Source organism: Emys orbicularis, chromosome 3 (assembly GCF_028017835.1).
Source record: "Emys orbicularis isolate rEmyOrb1 chromosome 3, rEmyOrb1.hap1, whole genome shotgun sequence".
NCBI lineage: Eukaryota > Metazoa > Chordata > Testudines > Emydidae > Emys > Emys orbicularis.
The window spans coordinates 108,877,219-108,894,372 of NC_088685.1; the positions used below are offsets into that span (position 1 = coordinate 108,877,219).

The window sequence follows — 17,154 nt, forward strand, 5'->3', positions numbered from 1 at the left end:
CAGGAGGGGGTGCAGACTCTGGGGTGGGGCTGGGGATGAGGAGTTTGGGGTGTAGGAGGGTGCTCTGGGCTGGGACCGAGGGGTTTGGAGGGTGGGAGGGGGATCAGGGCTGGGGCAGGGGTGCAGGTTCCGGCTGGGAGTGCAGGCTCTGGGGTGGGGCTGTGGATAAGAGGTTTGGGGTGCAGGAGGGTACTCCGGACTGAGATTGAGGGGTGTGGAGAGCAGGAGGGGGATCAGGGCTGGGGCAGAGGGTTGGGGCGTGGGGAGAGGCTCAGGGGGTGCAGGCTCCAAGCAGTGCTTACCTCAAGCAGCTCCTGGAAGCAGTGGCATGTCCCTTCTCCTGCTCCTACAGGAAGGCGCGGCCAGCCAGCTCTGCACACTGCCCCATCTGCAGGCACCGCCCCTACAGCTCCCATTGGAGCATGTAGGAGCTGGAACGGGGCCATGCGGCTTCTGGGAGCCGGGTGGTGTGGCCCCTGACCCTGCGCCCCGGCTGGAGTGGGGCCGAGCCGCGTGGTGTGGCCCCGACCCAGCGTCCCCATCTGGAGCGACAGAGCAGGGCTGAGCCGCGTGGTGCGGCTTGTGGGCTGGCTTAAAATGGCTCGCAGGCCAGATCCAGCCCGCGGGCCGTAGTTTGCCCACCCCTTTTACAACAAAAGCATGTAGGGACAAAATTAAAGGCCATGGTACAAAATGAGATTAAACTATCTAGAGACATAAAGGATAACAAGAAAACATTCTACAAATTCATTAGAAGCAAGAGGAAGACCAAGGACAGGGTAGGTCTGTTACTCAATGAGAGGATAAAGACAATAATAGAAAATGTGGAAATGACAGAAGTGCTAAATGATTTTTTGTTTCAATTTTCAACAAAAAGGTTAGTAGTGATTGGATGTCTAATATAGTGAACGCCAGTGAAAATGAGGTAGGATCCAAGGCTAAAATAGGGAAAGAACAAGTTAAAAATTACTTAGACAAGTTAGATGTCTTCAAGTTGGCAGGGCCTGATGAAATATATCCTGGAATACTCAAGGAGCTGACCGAGGAGATATCTAAGCCATTAGTTATTATCTTTGAAAACTCATGGAAGACAGGAGAGATTCCAGAGAACCGGAAAAGGGCAAATATAGTGCCAATCTATAAAAAAGGGAAATAAAGACAATCTGGGGAATTATAACCAGTCAGGTTAACCTCAGTACCCCGAAAGATAATGGAGCAAATAATCAAGCAATCAATTTGCAAACACCTAGAAAATAATAAGTAACAGTCAACATGGATTTATCAAGAACAAATCATATCAAATCAACCTGATAGCTTTCTTCGACAGGTAACAAGCCTTGTGGATAGGGGGAAGCTGTAGATGTGGTATATCTTTAGTAAGGCTTTTGATAGTCTCACATGACTTTCTCATAAGCAAATTAGGGAAGTACAGCTTAGATGAAGCTACTATAAGGTGAGTGCATAACTGGTTGGAAAACTGTTCCCAGAGAGTAGTTATCAGTAGTTCCCAGTCAAGCTGGAAGGGCACGTTGAGTGGGGTCCCATGGGATCATTTCTGGGTCCGGTTCTGTTCAATGTCTTCATCAATGTTTTAGATAATGGCATAGAGAGTATACTCATAAAGTTTGCGGACGATACCAAGCTGGGAGGGGTTGCAAATGTTTTGGAGGAAAGGATTAAAATTCCAAATGCTCTGGACAAACTGGAGAAATGGTCTGAAGTAAATAGGATGAAATTCAATAAGGACAAATGCAAAATACTCCACCTAGGAAGGAACAATTAATTGCACACATACAAAATGGGAAATAACTTCCTAGGAAGGAGCACTGCAGAAAGGGATCTGGGGATTATAGTGGATCACAAACTACATATGAATCAACAGTGTAAAACTGCTGCAAAAAAAGCAAACATCATTCCCAGGCTGTCTACACTGCCACTTTCAGCACTAAAATTTTAGTCGTTCAGGGGTGTGAAAAAAACACACCCCCCCGAGCGATAAAAGTTTTAGCGCTGAAAAGCACCAGTATAGACAGTGCTTTATTGCTGGGAGCCCATAAAGTTACCACCGCTCGTTCGGGTGGTTTTTTTTATTGCTGGGAGAGCTCTCCTCCAGCAATAACGCGTGTCTACATTGCCCACATCACAGTGCTGCCACGGCCGCGCTGTAATGTGGGCAGTGTAGACATACCCTGAGATGTATTAGCAGAAGTGTTGTAAGCATGACAGGAGAAGTAATTCTTCCAATCTGCTCTGCAATGAGAAAGCCTCATCTGGAGTATTGTGTCCAGCTTTGGGCATCACATTAGAGAAAAGAATTGGAGAAAGTCCAGAGAAGGGCAACAAAAATGATTAAAGGTCTAGAAAACATGACCTATGAGGGAAGATTGAAAAAATTGGGTTTGTTTAGTCTGGGGAAAGAAGGCTGGGAGGGGACATGATAACAATTTTCAAGTACATAAAAGGTTGTTAGAAGAGGAGGGTGAAAAATTGTTCTCCTTAACCTCTGAGGCTAGGACAAGAAGCAATGGGTTTAAATTGCAGCAAGGGAGGTTTAGATTGGACATTAGGAAAAACTTCCTAACTGTCAGAGTGTTTAAGCACTGGAATAAATTGCCTAGGGAGGTTGTGTAATCCCCATCCTTAGAGGTTTTTAAGAACAGGTTAGACAAACACCTGTCAGGAATGGTTAGTTACTGAGCACAAGGGACTGGACTAGATGACCTCTCATGGTCCCTTCTAGTCCTACACTGCTATGATTAAGCTGTTATGCTATGTTGCATCAAGTGATTTAGAACCTTGGTTGAAACACTTCTATGGCAGAGACTGATTAATGAACTGGACACTTAGAAGCCTTGCATAAATTCATGGAAGTCATTACTTTGCACACACACAATGCAAACTATGTAGATGTGATTTTTTTTAACGTAATAGAGATGATCAAGCTGCTTGGAGATCAGTGTTTGTGTGGAGCCAGTGTATCATGTTTCCAACACTGTTGCTGAATAAGCAGGTTTGTTTTAAATATCAATTGTGTTTAATTTGTAAGTTGGTTTTTTAATCTAGTTTTTTAACGTTATGGATGAATTTAATGATCCTGAAAATTAAAGACAAATAGCATGGGTAGACTCATACATAGTACAGGAAGTTTCAGAGCAAGCTGTTTCTCACAACTGTAGGTACATTTCTTTCCTGACCTGCACCAACCTCACTATTCCAGTCCTCAGCCTTTTTTGCGGCAGACATTTCCAGTTGCATTGAATAATGCAAGGCTAGAGGGTGGTTTTGTGAAGTGGTTATGTGTTCAATATGATAGGACAGAGACCAAAGTTGTTTTCTCTTTTGATCTAATCCAGGTGTGACCCCGAATCTCCAGATGTGAAACTGCATTACCTCCCCCCAGAAATGCTGCTTTCAGTACAACTGACCATTGACCACACTGTTCATTTTTTAAAAAAGGCTTTCTAATTTCTGCATCATCTGGCTTTAGTCTGAAATGGGGGGAAACTGTTCTAGCTGAATCTTCTTTGTGCTAGAAAGCTACACTGCAGATATTTTTGCCTTAGACATTTACCAATACAAGAAATAAACAATCCAAAATGATTGAATTAGAGTTTTTGCTATAGAACAAACACAAATCTGAGCATTCATATCACTGAAGAAGTTCACCCTTTAACAATTAGTGGAATTACTGGAGCTACAAAGATAAGCTATAATGATCCACCGATAACCTTGCTGCAGACATTTGATATATCCCATCAGTTCTCCTGCATGTGTGAGAACCACTACACCTCTCTTTCTAAGCATGTGTTTTGTGTTTACTAGTACAAGCTGTAATATAGCATCCTCCTCACCTTGTGGGATTTGTGATTGTTGCATTGCTTTCTTGTTTTGCATCTTTAAGAATATGTCTACACTTGGAGCTAGGGCTGTGATTTCCAGCTCATGAAGACATATTCCCGTTAGCTCTTATCTGAACTAGAATGTAAAAATAGTAGCATAGCTGGGGAAGCACAAGCAATGGCAGCAGCAGGACAGGCTTGTTGCCCCAAGTGCAAACCAACCTGCACCCCGTTGGTATGTACTTGGGGCGGCTAGTCCATGCCACTAATGCCACGGCTACACTACTGCTTTTAGCTTGCTAGCTCAGATGGGAGCTAGCACGAATAGGTCTACGGCAAGCTGGGATCACATCCCAAGCTTATAGTGTAGCTGTAGCTGTAGATAGATGCACTGAGCGACGCCTTTTGGGTAGAGGGTCAGACTGAGATTACAAAAATGACCTTCTCTACTCAAATTCTGCTCTCAATGCATGGATAGTAGCTCTTTCTGCTAAAACAATAAATGAAAGTGTTACCATTGACATGTAATCATGACATGTAAGCTCCAGAGTTAACATCAAATTACAGTGAAACAAGGCCACTTCACATGTGCATTTGGTTCTCTCTCTCTGCAGACTCATTAAGAGAGCATTGTTTTGTTCTGAGTTTGTACAGTGCCTAGCACAATGGGGGTGCAGGTCCATAAATAGGACTCCTACATGCTACGGTAATACTATTATGATTACTATTTATTCAATATTCATTTGTATGGACTTCACATTTGGAAGGTTTGATTCAGATCTATCATGGCCAGAAACTTATTTTTAATTCCATGTTAACTGTTGGGAGCACCAGAGAAGTGCTAGAACTATGTAGCTCTGAATACTAGCTCAATTTGAACCCACCTTTTGGGATTTGTTTGGGTTCTTTTCTATATAATATTGCCTTGACATTTGAGATGTTCAGCTTATGATCCCATACTTCAAAAAGCAGAGCCATGCAGAACTTGCTTTCAGTTTTCAGGGTGAACCTTTCTGTTGTTTCCTTTGGGTCTGTGGAAGTAGAGCAAGTCCTGACAGGGATTGGAAGGGGATTTCAATGCAAACAGTCTCTTCTGTGAGCAAGAGTCAGGCTAGCTGTAACCCTAATAACACGAGATTTGTAGAAGCGAGGATTGTGTGAGGCGAGTGGGAAAGAACTGTGTGAGAAGTTGTTGTGACCTTGTGTAGATAAATATGGAATGTAGACTAGAGTCTAAATAAGTGAGAAAAATAAGATATCAGGATGACCTATGTATAAACAAAATGCAGCTGTTGTTTATTATTGTATGTAATAAAAAGTATAAATGCTTGCTATAATTGTTTACCTGTTGAGAGACCTGCCTAGGAGGGGGAAACCCTGTGTCCTAGTGCACTCTCTCCCTCCACGCAGTTGCTAGAGATAATAAAGTATCTGACTTTGCTGCACCCAAAAAGAGAGTGAGAACTGTGTTTTTCTCTGACAGGTCATGTGGGACTGCTTGAAGTTTGGGGTTAATATTGACCCAAAAAATCTCAAAGAGAAATTTACCTAAAATTGACACATGTTGACTAGCTTCTGGTCTAAATAAATCTATTTAGCTTTGTTTTTTCTCTAGCACCCATTGCCATGGTATATAAGTGCCTGACCAAGAAAAACTGCCGAGTATCTCCATAAGTCCCTATCTGATACTTGAAGTTTAGCTCAAGTCTACTGAACAATCTTTCTGTGAGCCTGGCCCAAGCCTTGTGTTTGAAATGAAACCTGGAACCGGGTGAGTTTTGCTCTGTTTTTGCATTTTGTTATGAAGGTTTTGCACAGATTGCCCAACAAGCTGCAGTAAGCAGAACAGGGCTAGTAACTGGAAGGCATATCTCCAGGAAAAACCTAGCTGCAGCAGGAAGTGGGGTCAGTGGTTCAGGAACTGATACTTTGCTCTCTGAGCTATTCCTGGAGCAGGGGTTAAGAGGGATTGTGCTGCTGGAGGAACTGTCTTTTGGATAAGTTGTAAAAAGTCATGACCACTTGCAGTCATCGAAGATCCCTTTTTGGCACTTTTCCCCAAATAGGGACGTTTAACAGAGTGTCCTGACCCAATTCTCCTTTGAGTAACTGTGCATCTAAATGCCCCCTGCCATTTCAACTGGGTAAAATAGTCACTTCCTAGGAACAAAGGAATTGCCTATGATTTATGCGGTTCAGTATGTTGGGCCAGACTCTTAGATGATGTAAATCAGTGTAGCTCTATTAACGTCAAAGAAGCTATGTAGATTTACACCAGCTGAGAATTTGACTCTCAGGCTGTGGCCATACCTACATGTTTCAGGGGAAGCTGCAAAAGAGCCCCATAATGGGCAATTAGGGAATAATCTGATCATTGGGTCTTCCTAACCCCAGGCAATTAATTAGTAGCAGGACTATACTCTGAAGCATGAGGAATTTATATTCCTTATCTATCTAATGAAGCCAACTGTTCTACATTCATTGTTACTATGAACTGTGAAAAAATTGCTGAAGTACACCACAGAGCTGGTTGTTTTTCAGCAGTGGGTGAAGTGATTCCAGAATGTCCATTGCTTGTAAATCATTTTGGGATCCTATGAGATTAAAGACGCTATATGTGATATATTATTTATAAGGCTGCAGTTTAGTCATGGGTATTTTTAGTAAAAGTCATGGATAGGCTATAAACAAAAATTCATGGCCCGTGACCTGCCCATGACTTATGCTATAAATACCCCTGACTAAATCTTGGGGGTGGGGCAACCGGGGGGGGGGGGCTGCAGGGAGGGGGCGGGGCTGGGGCCAGTGGCACCAGCTGCTGGGGGCTGCCAACAGCTGCTGCTCCGGCTGCCCCAGGATTGCTGCTGGGGACCAACAACAGCAGCTGCTCTGGCCCCCAGGACTGCTGCTGGGAGGGATTCCTGGGGGGAGGTCACTGCTGGGGGGGTGCTGCTGCTCGGGGGGGGGGGGGGACCGGGGCCAGTGGCACCAGCTGCTGTGGGCCGCCAACAGTAGCTGCTCCGGCCACTCCTGGGACCACTGCTCAGGCGGTCCCCAAGGCCAGCTTCCTGGGGCCACCCAAGCACCAGCTGGTGTGGCTGACCCCGGGGCCACCTGAGCAGCTGCTTGGGCGGCCCTGGGATCAGCTACACTGGCCGCTGCAGAAGTCACGGAGGTCGCAAGAAGTCATGGAATGCACAACTTCTGCGACCTTTGTGACGGACACGGAGCCCTAGTTATTTATGGAAAGCACTGTGTAAAACAAATGCAAATAGGAGGGCGTCAGAAACATCCGTGCTAAGAAATAAGGAATCTGTTACAAATTCTTAAATTATTTACTTAGCTCCACAGTTCTGACATTTTAACAAAGTCAGTAAGAATGAGATGATTTTCTCCCCTCTTTGTCCCATGCCTGCAGCTCTTTGGTGGGAAGCCTTTGCCCAGATTTCAAAATATTTTTGGCTGAGTGTGGTGTGTTTGCTAATGCTGCTTTTCATTCCCTTTGCATTATCACGGGTGTGGCAGGTGAATCACAAAAGTACGGTAATTACGTACTCAGGTGTAGACTTGAACTCTAGCTTTTTTATCGTATTTTATTTTGGTAAGGATTAGCAGACAGACTATTGCCTGGAGATAATATTTCCAATGGGATATTGAGCGAGACTAGCCTCACAGCACATGTGCAGGGGAGAAAGCTCAGCCGCCCCGTGCAAATGCAGGAACTCCTCATCCTATACAAGCCTCCAAAACTGGCAGCATAACCTCCGTCGCTAGGTAAGGCATGACTGCACTCTGTGACCACTCTGAATAGGGGCAAAGAGTATCAAGGGAACTTTACTGCTGTTTCAAGAAGCATTCACTTTAAACCTCCATCTGTGTGATGCAGATTTGGTCAGGGACTCAATGTACAGCAACCATTTCCTGATTCTGCACCCTTCTGGCTCTTCACACTCTTTTCTTGCACAGCCCCTCATCCATGTGAACAGGGAGTGCATTGGCTGCTGTGACAGACTTGCTCTGGTAGAGTTGCCTTTTTCCCTTTGCAACTCTCCATAAATTACATAACACATTTATTTTTTGTGATTTTTCAAAACCCACCCACCCACCCCTTGTAACACTGAAACAAACATGCAAAATTAAGGACACCCACACCCCCCAGTGCATTCCATAATTTATGGACAGCCCCTTCAGCACATAGCCCAGATGCTCTGCAACTTCAGTGGCCTCTGAAAGTGTTCGTTGTGCTGCTGGCAGGAAGGCAATTTTCTCTGTCAGGGAGGGAAACCCTAACTCTTTGTGCACTTTGTTTTGGAGGGTCATTTTCTGAAATCAGGGTGTACCTCCCTTGCTGTGCATCATGGGAAGGGACTCCTAGCAGTTTAGGACAGTACAAGACTTCGCAGCTCTTGTGCTAAATGGAAAAGAGGCATAAAAAGGGAACCAAACTAATCATATCTAATATTTGCTCCATGTGTAAGTAGAGGTAGTTTATTTAAAGTGTTGGGAACCAAACACACGCCAGTATAAATAAAGGACAACATGGAGGGATAGATAGGGTATAAATACCATGATTGATGCTATAGTTTCTTAAACAAACTTTTAAAATAAACACCAAGGGCCAAATTCAGCACTGATGTACATACTGTAAAATGCCATTCATTTCAAAGGGTAAATCAGCATTGAATTTGGTCCCATGAGTGCATATGCAGTGCTCACTGATTGCAGTATAACAGGAGCTGTGCATACATATCCCGGGGAAGAATCTGGCCTAGAGTTAAATTGATGTAATTATTAGGAGGTGGGGGTGGGAGGGAGAGAGAGAGAGAGACCAGTTCCTCTTAGGGTTGCCATCTTTGAGGTACAAAAAACTGGGACATCTGAGATGATCCTGAGCTCATGAAACTGGACAGCTGGCAGTGTGTACTGAGCACTCTTACAGATATCCTGGGACAACTACCTCAAAAAAGGGAAGATCCGGGGAAAAGCTAGACAGGTGGCAACCCTAGAGAGTATCAACCAGTATGGCGATGCTCAAGGATGGTCATGAAGACCAGGAAATCCCTTGTCAATCATCTAAGATTAAAAAGAAATCCAGTTTAATAAAACTGCTTTGCACTGTTATATACATCTAGCCCCAATCTCTGGGAAATCTTGTCCTACTCCTTGGCAGCAGTTTCCTATCCTCTTGCTAGTGCTGCTGATGCTCTGGCAAAAACCAACAAATCAGCTCTGCTCGATCTTCAATCCAAAGGTGGAGACTGCCTTACTGACTGCGTTCCAGAGAATAGTGCAATAATCTTTGATGGAATGGCTGTCATCCAAGCATAATGTGATGTTCTTTCAACATTGGGTGTGCTTGCAGATGCCATTTTAATGTACATAATTAAGCTTGAAGAAAGTACAAGTGTACTTTCTTTGGACTTTGTCACAGATCAGTAACCCAGTGTGAGCATCAAAAATGTGGTACAGTCACGCTGAGCAGCAGGTGGCTCCCAAGTGGTACAAATCTATGGAAAGGACCAGAAAACCCCCAGTCAGTGGAAGAAGATTCTTTCTTATGGCAACAATAAGGAAGCACTTCAGACATTCTTGTAGATGATGTGAAGGGATGCAGATTTGCAAGCTGTAGGAAAGGACATCATTCTCTACATAGCCCCTGGAGAAGAGTGTTGCTGCCTGGCTGTGCAGAAGGGTTCAGTGACAGTCACAGCAGTTGATGAATTAAGTTGGGACCACGAAGAATGTGACTCATGTATATTTCTTCATTGTGAAACAGGCTGCCAAGGACTACCAGATTGTGATAATTAGGAACCCAGATACAGCTGTTAGTCATAGGCATCAGTCTTAAGTCACAACTCCCAGTCAATTCACATTTCTTCAGTTGTGTTGGGAATCACAGCCACACTATTGATTTGTAGAAAGTCACTTCAACTCTAGGCCCGAAGGTAAGTATCCCCTTTATAGGACTCCACACATTCACAGGATGTGATTCTACAAGTGCCTTCTATGGGAAGGGAAAGAGAAAGGCATTTGCTGTGGCTTCTCAGAGTGAAGAGTTCCTGGATGCTTTCACAGACCTTGGGAAAGACTTTACACTTCAAGACTCAACTTTCCTTGTGCTTGAGAAATGTGTGTGCCATCTGTATGGCCAAGCTTCACCATAGGATGTCAGTGATGCCCGATACAAGGTGTTCTGCCTAGCTTCATCTTCACTGCCTGAACTGAGCGTGCCACTAACATGTAATGCTCTACACCAACACAGCAAGTGGGCAAATTACCAGGCTGCTATAATGAGGCACTCTCTTGTTGACAGGATGAATGCTCATTCCCCTGTTGGCCCTGGATAGCATTTAGAAAACAAAGGAGCTTGTCATTACCTGGATGGCAAGAAATCCAGCACCAGCTCGTATGTTGCAGTGCTTCATGCCTGCAACATGTGAAATGTCAAACAGGGTGATGTTCCATTGTTCCTGTCTTACTGCTGGGATTTCCTGCCCGGGCTTGTGTCAGAAGTGTGAGAACATTGACAAAAAAGCTGCTGAACCTGTTATTCACAATGATGACGTGTCCGGCAAGAGTGATTGTGGTGAGTAGGATGCCAGACTGGGAAATAAAAATGTATTTTACTCAGGGAATAAGCACTACAGGGCCAACAGCAATATATATCATTCATAACAAACACTGGACTTGAAATAGAAAATACAATTTTGACGTATATCAACAATTATGTCAGTTCATACCAATCCAGATAAATTGCCACTTATAAATATTTGAGTAAGAAATAAAGGGGAGTCCAGTCAAAAGGTTTGTGTTTTACTTGGTTCAGTGCTGTGGCTGAAGAAAACATGCTCGTTGCCAAGGAAAATAGTAACATTTTAGGCATTTTCATAAATTTTATATATTTGATGCATTTTTCTATCATTTCACATAGTTAGGCTGGTGCACAAACACTTCTTTTGAGGGTAAATGATAACATAATTCAGCCTACAGTGAAAGGTGAGTATTGCCAAGAAAAACAAATGATAGGGATGGGGTAATACTTTGACCTATACTTACTACCAAGAGCTAGTCATGGTAGTTTATTGCACATTATCTGTTAGACTGATGGTAGAAATTATTAATGTATGAACACCCCAGTAAGGCAAGAATTTGTAATTCTTTAGCGCATTTTATTATCCACAACTACTAAAAATAAAAGATTTTTCACCCAAATTGGCTCTTTGCAATATTTTTTCTTGTGTATGTCTCCTAAGTTCCTCAGTCCATTCCACCTTGCCTGTAATATACTTCCATATACATTTCAATCATTTGCAGTCAATCTGGGACTTTACAGGGCAAATATTAATGAAATTATGGACAAGAACTCTTTTCGGTATGGTGTCAAAATTGGTAACTTTGTGCCATGACAGAAAACGGTAGGGTTTCTTGCAGAGAACTTTTAATACAAGGCCTCTCAGGTTATTGGCTGTATAAATCTGCAGAGAGTAAGTGGTGCCCCTAGTGCCGGAATTAAACTCATTTTCTAAGCACAATAATGGGCCTCACCGTCTGGCCTATGTGGTGTGGGGTGGTTGGTGAAGAGATGCAGGGTTGGAAGACAGGTGCGGGAGCCTGAGGGAGAGGAGGGAATTGGGAGACTTGGGGAAGGGAGTTAGGAGCAAGAGCTGGGATGGGAAGAGAGGCATGAGCAAAAGTGGCATGATGACATACTAATTTTCCACAGGAGCCCTACCTCACTCAGTGCACAGGATGGGTGGTGTGCTGAGAATGAGTCAGGGTGGTGTAGGGGATGAGGCTGTTGTCTGTTGGTTACATGAGCAATGTTAATTCTGGCATTTCCTTCCTTCAGAATGCATGACTTTGTAAACTGAATGTTCTTTTTTGGGGATGTAATTGAATATTTAAGTTTGTAAGGCGCTTAGATGGAGTGGTGGTGAAGACATTATAAAACAAAGACAGGTATTAAAATGACAAAAAAAACCAAAACAAATGAACAAACAAAAAAACCCCCAAACCAAACCAAACCTCCCCAATCCCCAAAAACAAAAACAAAAACAAATCACCAGAGCAGAAAGAGATTTGCTGTATATATGAATCATGCTAATTTAATTTAAAAACACTCTAACAACAAGCAAAACTATATGCTTCAAATTTATACTCAGCTTCTATAGACATAAAATCACTGGAACCTAAAGAAAGTAAACCACATGATTATAGATTTTCAGCAATTGAAACAATTAATTTATAGGCTAAAAGTTTCAATGCTAGGCACCTAAGTGGCCTGATTTTCTGTGGAGATTACCAACATTTAGGTGCTTAAATATAAAAGGAAGTGTCTAATTTTAGGCATCTAAATTTGAAAATTTTAGCCATAATGGATAAGTCCAACCCCAGAACAAACAACTGTCAAAATCATACTGTGAATACTGCAACAGATAACTTTCCAAAAGATTGTAACAAACAGTGCAAAAAATGAAAACAATTATATTGCGTTAACCGGGCTGAATTATCCCTTTGGGAATGAACGAGGATTAAAAATGGAGACTCATTTTTGGGTGAAATGCAACAAGAATTTTGTGATCACAGTATCTGACAAATGACATCTTTCCCCCTAGGTCATCAACATTTCAATTTAAATCTGCATGTATGATTTTCTAGAGCATTTGAGGGTTTCTCAGTGTTCGTATGTATGGCTGGGTTTGTTTGTGTGTAACATTTCTCTTTCTAACTTCTGGACATCTGTTCTCATATTAGTGGCATTTTCACAGTCTTGAGATGGTCAGACCAGGAACTGGTAGCATGAAGGCCTGGATTGAATATACCGATTGTGGGTACTGGGATTGGCAGGCCCTGGATTAAGTGTACCTATTGTGGTAGCCAGAAGCTGGGAATGGGTGACAGGGGATGGATCACTTGATGATTACCTGTTCTGTTCATTCCCTCTGGGGCACCTGGCATAGGCCACTGTTGGAAGACAGGATACTGGGCTAGATGGACCTTTGGTCTGACCCAGTATGGCCGTTCTTATGTTCTTAAAAACGGCAGGCCTACTCAAAACCATAGCTAAAGGCCTGCCCCCGGTGGGGGAGGAACCACTAAGCCCAGGCTACAAATGATTACGTGGGAAAATGAATTAGAAAACAGGAATGGGAGTGAAGGTCAAAGGTTAAAAATCAGGGATTTAGAAGGGGACACAAAGCAGAAAACACCTGACAGTGTCCACCACTCCTTAAAGATGTCTAAGGAGTCAGTGGACACCACCCACAGGAACTCTACCCAGTGGTATGATTTGATGAGGGACCAGAAATAGGCCCCACAGTTGCAAAGTGCCTCTCCTGCCCCATCGAGGTTTCTCCTCCTGGTTTAGTGGTGGCCATTTTGGCCAGTGCTAGGAGTAAGTTGATGGGGAAATCTCGTGAAATCCTGGAGCCATGGATAAGATGTGCAAGGATAAACAGGTGAAGGGAAAAGTGCAACCAGAACTTCAGTAAGAGATTCTGAAGGAGCCAGAAGAATGGCTGCAGCCTGACACACTCTACATAGATGTGACCCAGGGTCTCCTTCTTGCCACAGATAGGACAGATGTCATGGGCTTCCATGAACCGTGCCAAATACACGCCTGTGCTCATTGCTCCATGGAGGAACTGCCAACTAATCTCCCCAGAGAGTCATGAAACCAGAGTAGAATACAGACTGGCCCACTGGGGCTCCCTGCCCACTGGATTAAGTGCAGAGGATGCATGCTGGGGATGAGAGAGGGATTCTAGCAGTGGGCAGGCAGGCAGATTAGGACTCTCTGCCAAACAAAACTCCCGACATTCCCTGCTGAATGCTCTACAAGCTCCCCCTTTTGATCATGACTCTAAAAACAAGTTGATGACACACAGAAGCTGGCTAAAGTAGTAAGGACCAGAGTGTGAGGGGCCCTTGGGTGGGCTTGCAGATGGGTAGGGGAGCACAAGCAACCCTTCCTCTCCTATGTTCTGCATTCCTGGCACTCAGGGGAGCACAGGGATTGTTTGCTTTTGTTCCACTCTGGGGAGCAGGATACCAAAAAGGGAATGAAGAGGAAGCAGCATAGCCCAGCTCCCGTTCCTGACTGCACCAGCTTAAACACCAGGGCTTATGCTTCTGGGAGCAATCTGTGGACAGAGCAGACTGTACACCACCTGTGCACGGAAAGAGTATACTTGCCTGAGACACAATCTCTGGTGCTCCTGCTGAGGCAGGGCTGTTGCTTAAAAGCAAGATTAAAACAGCAATATTATGAGGCATCTCGCAAAGAATTTTCCCCTTTCACTATGGTTCTGTTGAAAGCAATGACATAATCACAGCACTGAACAGAGATGGCAATTAGGGGTAGATGTTTGGAGTTGTGTGTGGGTGTTTAGATACAAAATTTCCAATAACAAGTCAGTGATTTGTGCAGGTAACTTTTGCAAAAATGTGCCATTATTGTACTTCTTAAGGGCTTCAATTTACCCTATCAATGCTTCTGCTGTGATCACAAATCCTCATCACCTCATTTATTAAGCTCACCTGGCCTCTAAACAGGGCATGTTTTGTGCAATATCAAGCCAAATTGATATGTTTAATTAGATAGCTTTAAAAACTGTATATCTGTATTGCAACAATTCTTAAAACATGAAACCTCAACAGTTTGCCTGGATTTTGTTGAGTGAGATGACTCATTATGCCTGGAAAGAAGATCCTGTAATTTTGTTATATTTTGCTGACATTAAGAAAATATTATGCTTTGCATATGTGAGGGACAGCCAAAATAACAAACCCATTATTAGTGTGTGGTGGTGGCAAAGTGGTAAGATGCATTACACATCGCTATAAAACACGTTTGAGCATGTTTTCAAGCCCTATTTTTTTTTTTCCAGAAAATCAATTTTGGGAGAAAATGGAGCTGTGACTGGTAGAAAGACAAACCAGAAAACAGCATTATGTTTAATCTACTCCTTCCATGTCAGCATCTACTGTTTGCTGCGTGGGCTGACCTTGAGCAGGCTGCTCTGCTGGGGCTCCTTCACATTTCTCAGCCTTTGGCACACATTCAGTGGACTTCAGAGCAAGACTCAGCGGCCCAGAGGGATTCCCTGCCTCTGGCTGAGGGGTGGGATGGGAAGGAAGCCCGGGCTCTGTGAGACAAAGAGGACTGCATGCTTGAGGGTCAGCCGGCTCTGGATTACTGTTCTCACTGGAGACTGTGAGGGGATCCTGCACGTGATGGGTCACCATGAATGCTGCAGCTAGATTCTTCAGGATGTTCTCATCAACAATGGACAGCTCTGCACTCTCCTGTTCAGTAACGGAAGGGCTTGCATCAGCCTCTTTTCCCAAGATGTCATCATTTCTATCCTCCTCATCCTCCTCTTCCTCATTAGTGAATTTTGCTTCTTTTATTTTTTTGTACAGTTCATTCCTCTCTTCCTGCAGCGCTCTGCAAAGGTTCTCTAGCCTCTGGATTTTCAGCACGAAGCACTCGTACTCCTTAGCCCTCATTGCTTTCTGTGATCAAATCAAAATCAGGCAAAGGTGTAGGAAAATGGAGTTCATATTCATGAGGTTCACACACGTATGTTAAAGTTATAAAGATATAATTTGTTACTTGCAACTGTTCTTCACTGCAAGGTAGCTGGAGTTCCCAAAGTAATCAAATACAATTACAATCTTCCTAACTAAGTACTAATTCACCCCAGTGCACTGAAGTGTGTCACTTACGTGGTGAATAAGGCATTCTGCAGGTCCTCTGCACTCGGCTGAATTTCACCGAGAGATATGAGGCATAGGCATAGCCATGAATAATCTCTAGCGATAGAAGGATCATAAAACATTCAGGATGTCAGTACAGATAAGCACCCAAAAGCTGTATTGCTTATCTGGACTTCCTGGAACACCGTGTTGGAATTTTCGTGAGAACAGGCTGCCTCATATTTGCAGTCCATCTTGGTTTTGGTTGGCTGGAAATTCTGTGAGAACAGCCTCTTTTGCAGCATTTTGTGGACATCTACATTTTCTGATTCTAGCTGGATGGAGAAGTCCACAAAAATGACAATACTGGAGGTTGCAACAGGGACGCTATTCATTCTTTTTTCAAACCTCAAAAACGTAGTCCAGGTTACATTTAAGTTTGGGATGAAACTTTAGGTAGCTTCTTATTTTATCTGAATCAGTTTCCACATCCCTACTAATTTTCTATGCAATCTCTCTATGTAGGGAACATTTAAATCTATGGTGGACCCCAGTGACTTCTATATTGGAAATTAAGCTGAATTAACCAAAAGTCTGACTTTAAAGTGCATTATTTAAAGCACATTAAACCCCTGTGTGGACACTTTCTTTCAGAAGTCACGTGGCCTTAATCTAAAGTGAACTAAGGCCACTTCACTTCTGAATGAGAGCATCCACATGGGAGTTTAATGCACTTTAAATTCACCCTTTTAATTAATTAGGCTTAACTTCCCATGTGGACAAGCTGTTAGTGTATGCACAGAGCCAGACCCAGTAATATCTTGGCCTCAACAGATATGATGTTTTTTCCAAGACCTGACCTTATCAACCAGGGCTGGCTCCAGCATTTCTGCCGCCCCAAGCAAAAAAAAAAAAAAAGCCGCGATCGGCGGCAGTTCAGCGGCAGGTCCTTCGCTCCTAGAGGGAGCGAGGAACCTGCCGCCCCCGAATTGCCGCAGGTGCCGCCCCTCTCCCTGGGTCGCCCCAAGTACCTGCTTGTTAAGCTGGTGCCTGAAGCCGGCCCTGTTATCAACATATACTAAGAAAAAGGGCCCAGTTTTCCCATTGATTTTAGTGGGCTTTGGATCAGCCCCTAATTAACTTGAAAATATGAAAAAAATTGTGAAGTAGGTTTCTCACCTCTTCAATCATGTCCAATAGAGCTTTATTACAGTTCTCAAACCTGGCTTTCCATGTAGCCGTATCCTTTTCCAGCTTCTTCATCTTCTTTGTCATCTACAGAAGCAGGAAGAGAATCACAGCAGGAATCCCAAATGTTAATTGAAGTTAGAACACCATTTTAGTTATCTTTTCTTAAACCTCTACTTATAGATCTGTTACCACTAACTACAGTGAAAATGAATAGAGCATTATCAAAGAATGATGGCTGAGGAATAACATATAGCAAGAGACTGGTTTAATTTCAACTCCCCAAGCGTTGAAATTTGACACAAGTGAATACCCCCTGCCATTCACACCCACATGCTCCAAAATAGGAAAAACGTATTACATGGTTAAAAAATTATTATACATGTTAAAAATAGTTAAGGCTGTGATGAAGGAAAGTTAATATTTC

At 43.4% G+C, this 17,154-nt stretch overlaps 1 protein-coding gene across 1 annotated transcript in view; it reads right to left on the reverse strand.

The window, feature by feature from the left end:
• Positions 1 to 14,795: 14,795 nt before the first annotated feature.
• Positions 14,796 to 17,154, reverse strand: part of TXLNB (taxilin beta) — a 40,609-nt gene continuing 38,250 nt past the window's right edge. The window contains exons 8-9 of the mRNA XM_065400981.1: positions 16,719 to 16,814; positions 14,796 to 15,356 (exon numbers count right to left, since the gene is read on the reverse strand). Coding sequence (XP_065257053.1) covers positions 14,796 to 15,356; positions 16,719 to 16,814 — 657 coding nt within the window. The remainder of the gene's footprint in view (positions 15,357 to 16,718; positions 16,815 to 17,154) is intronic.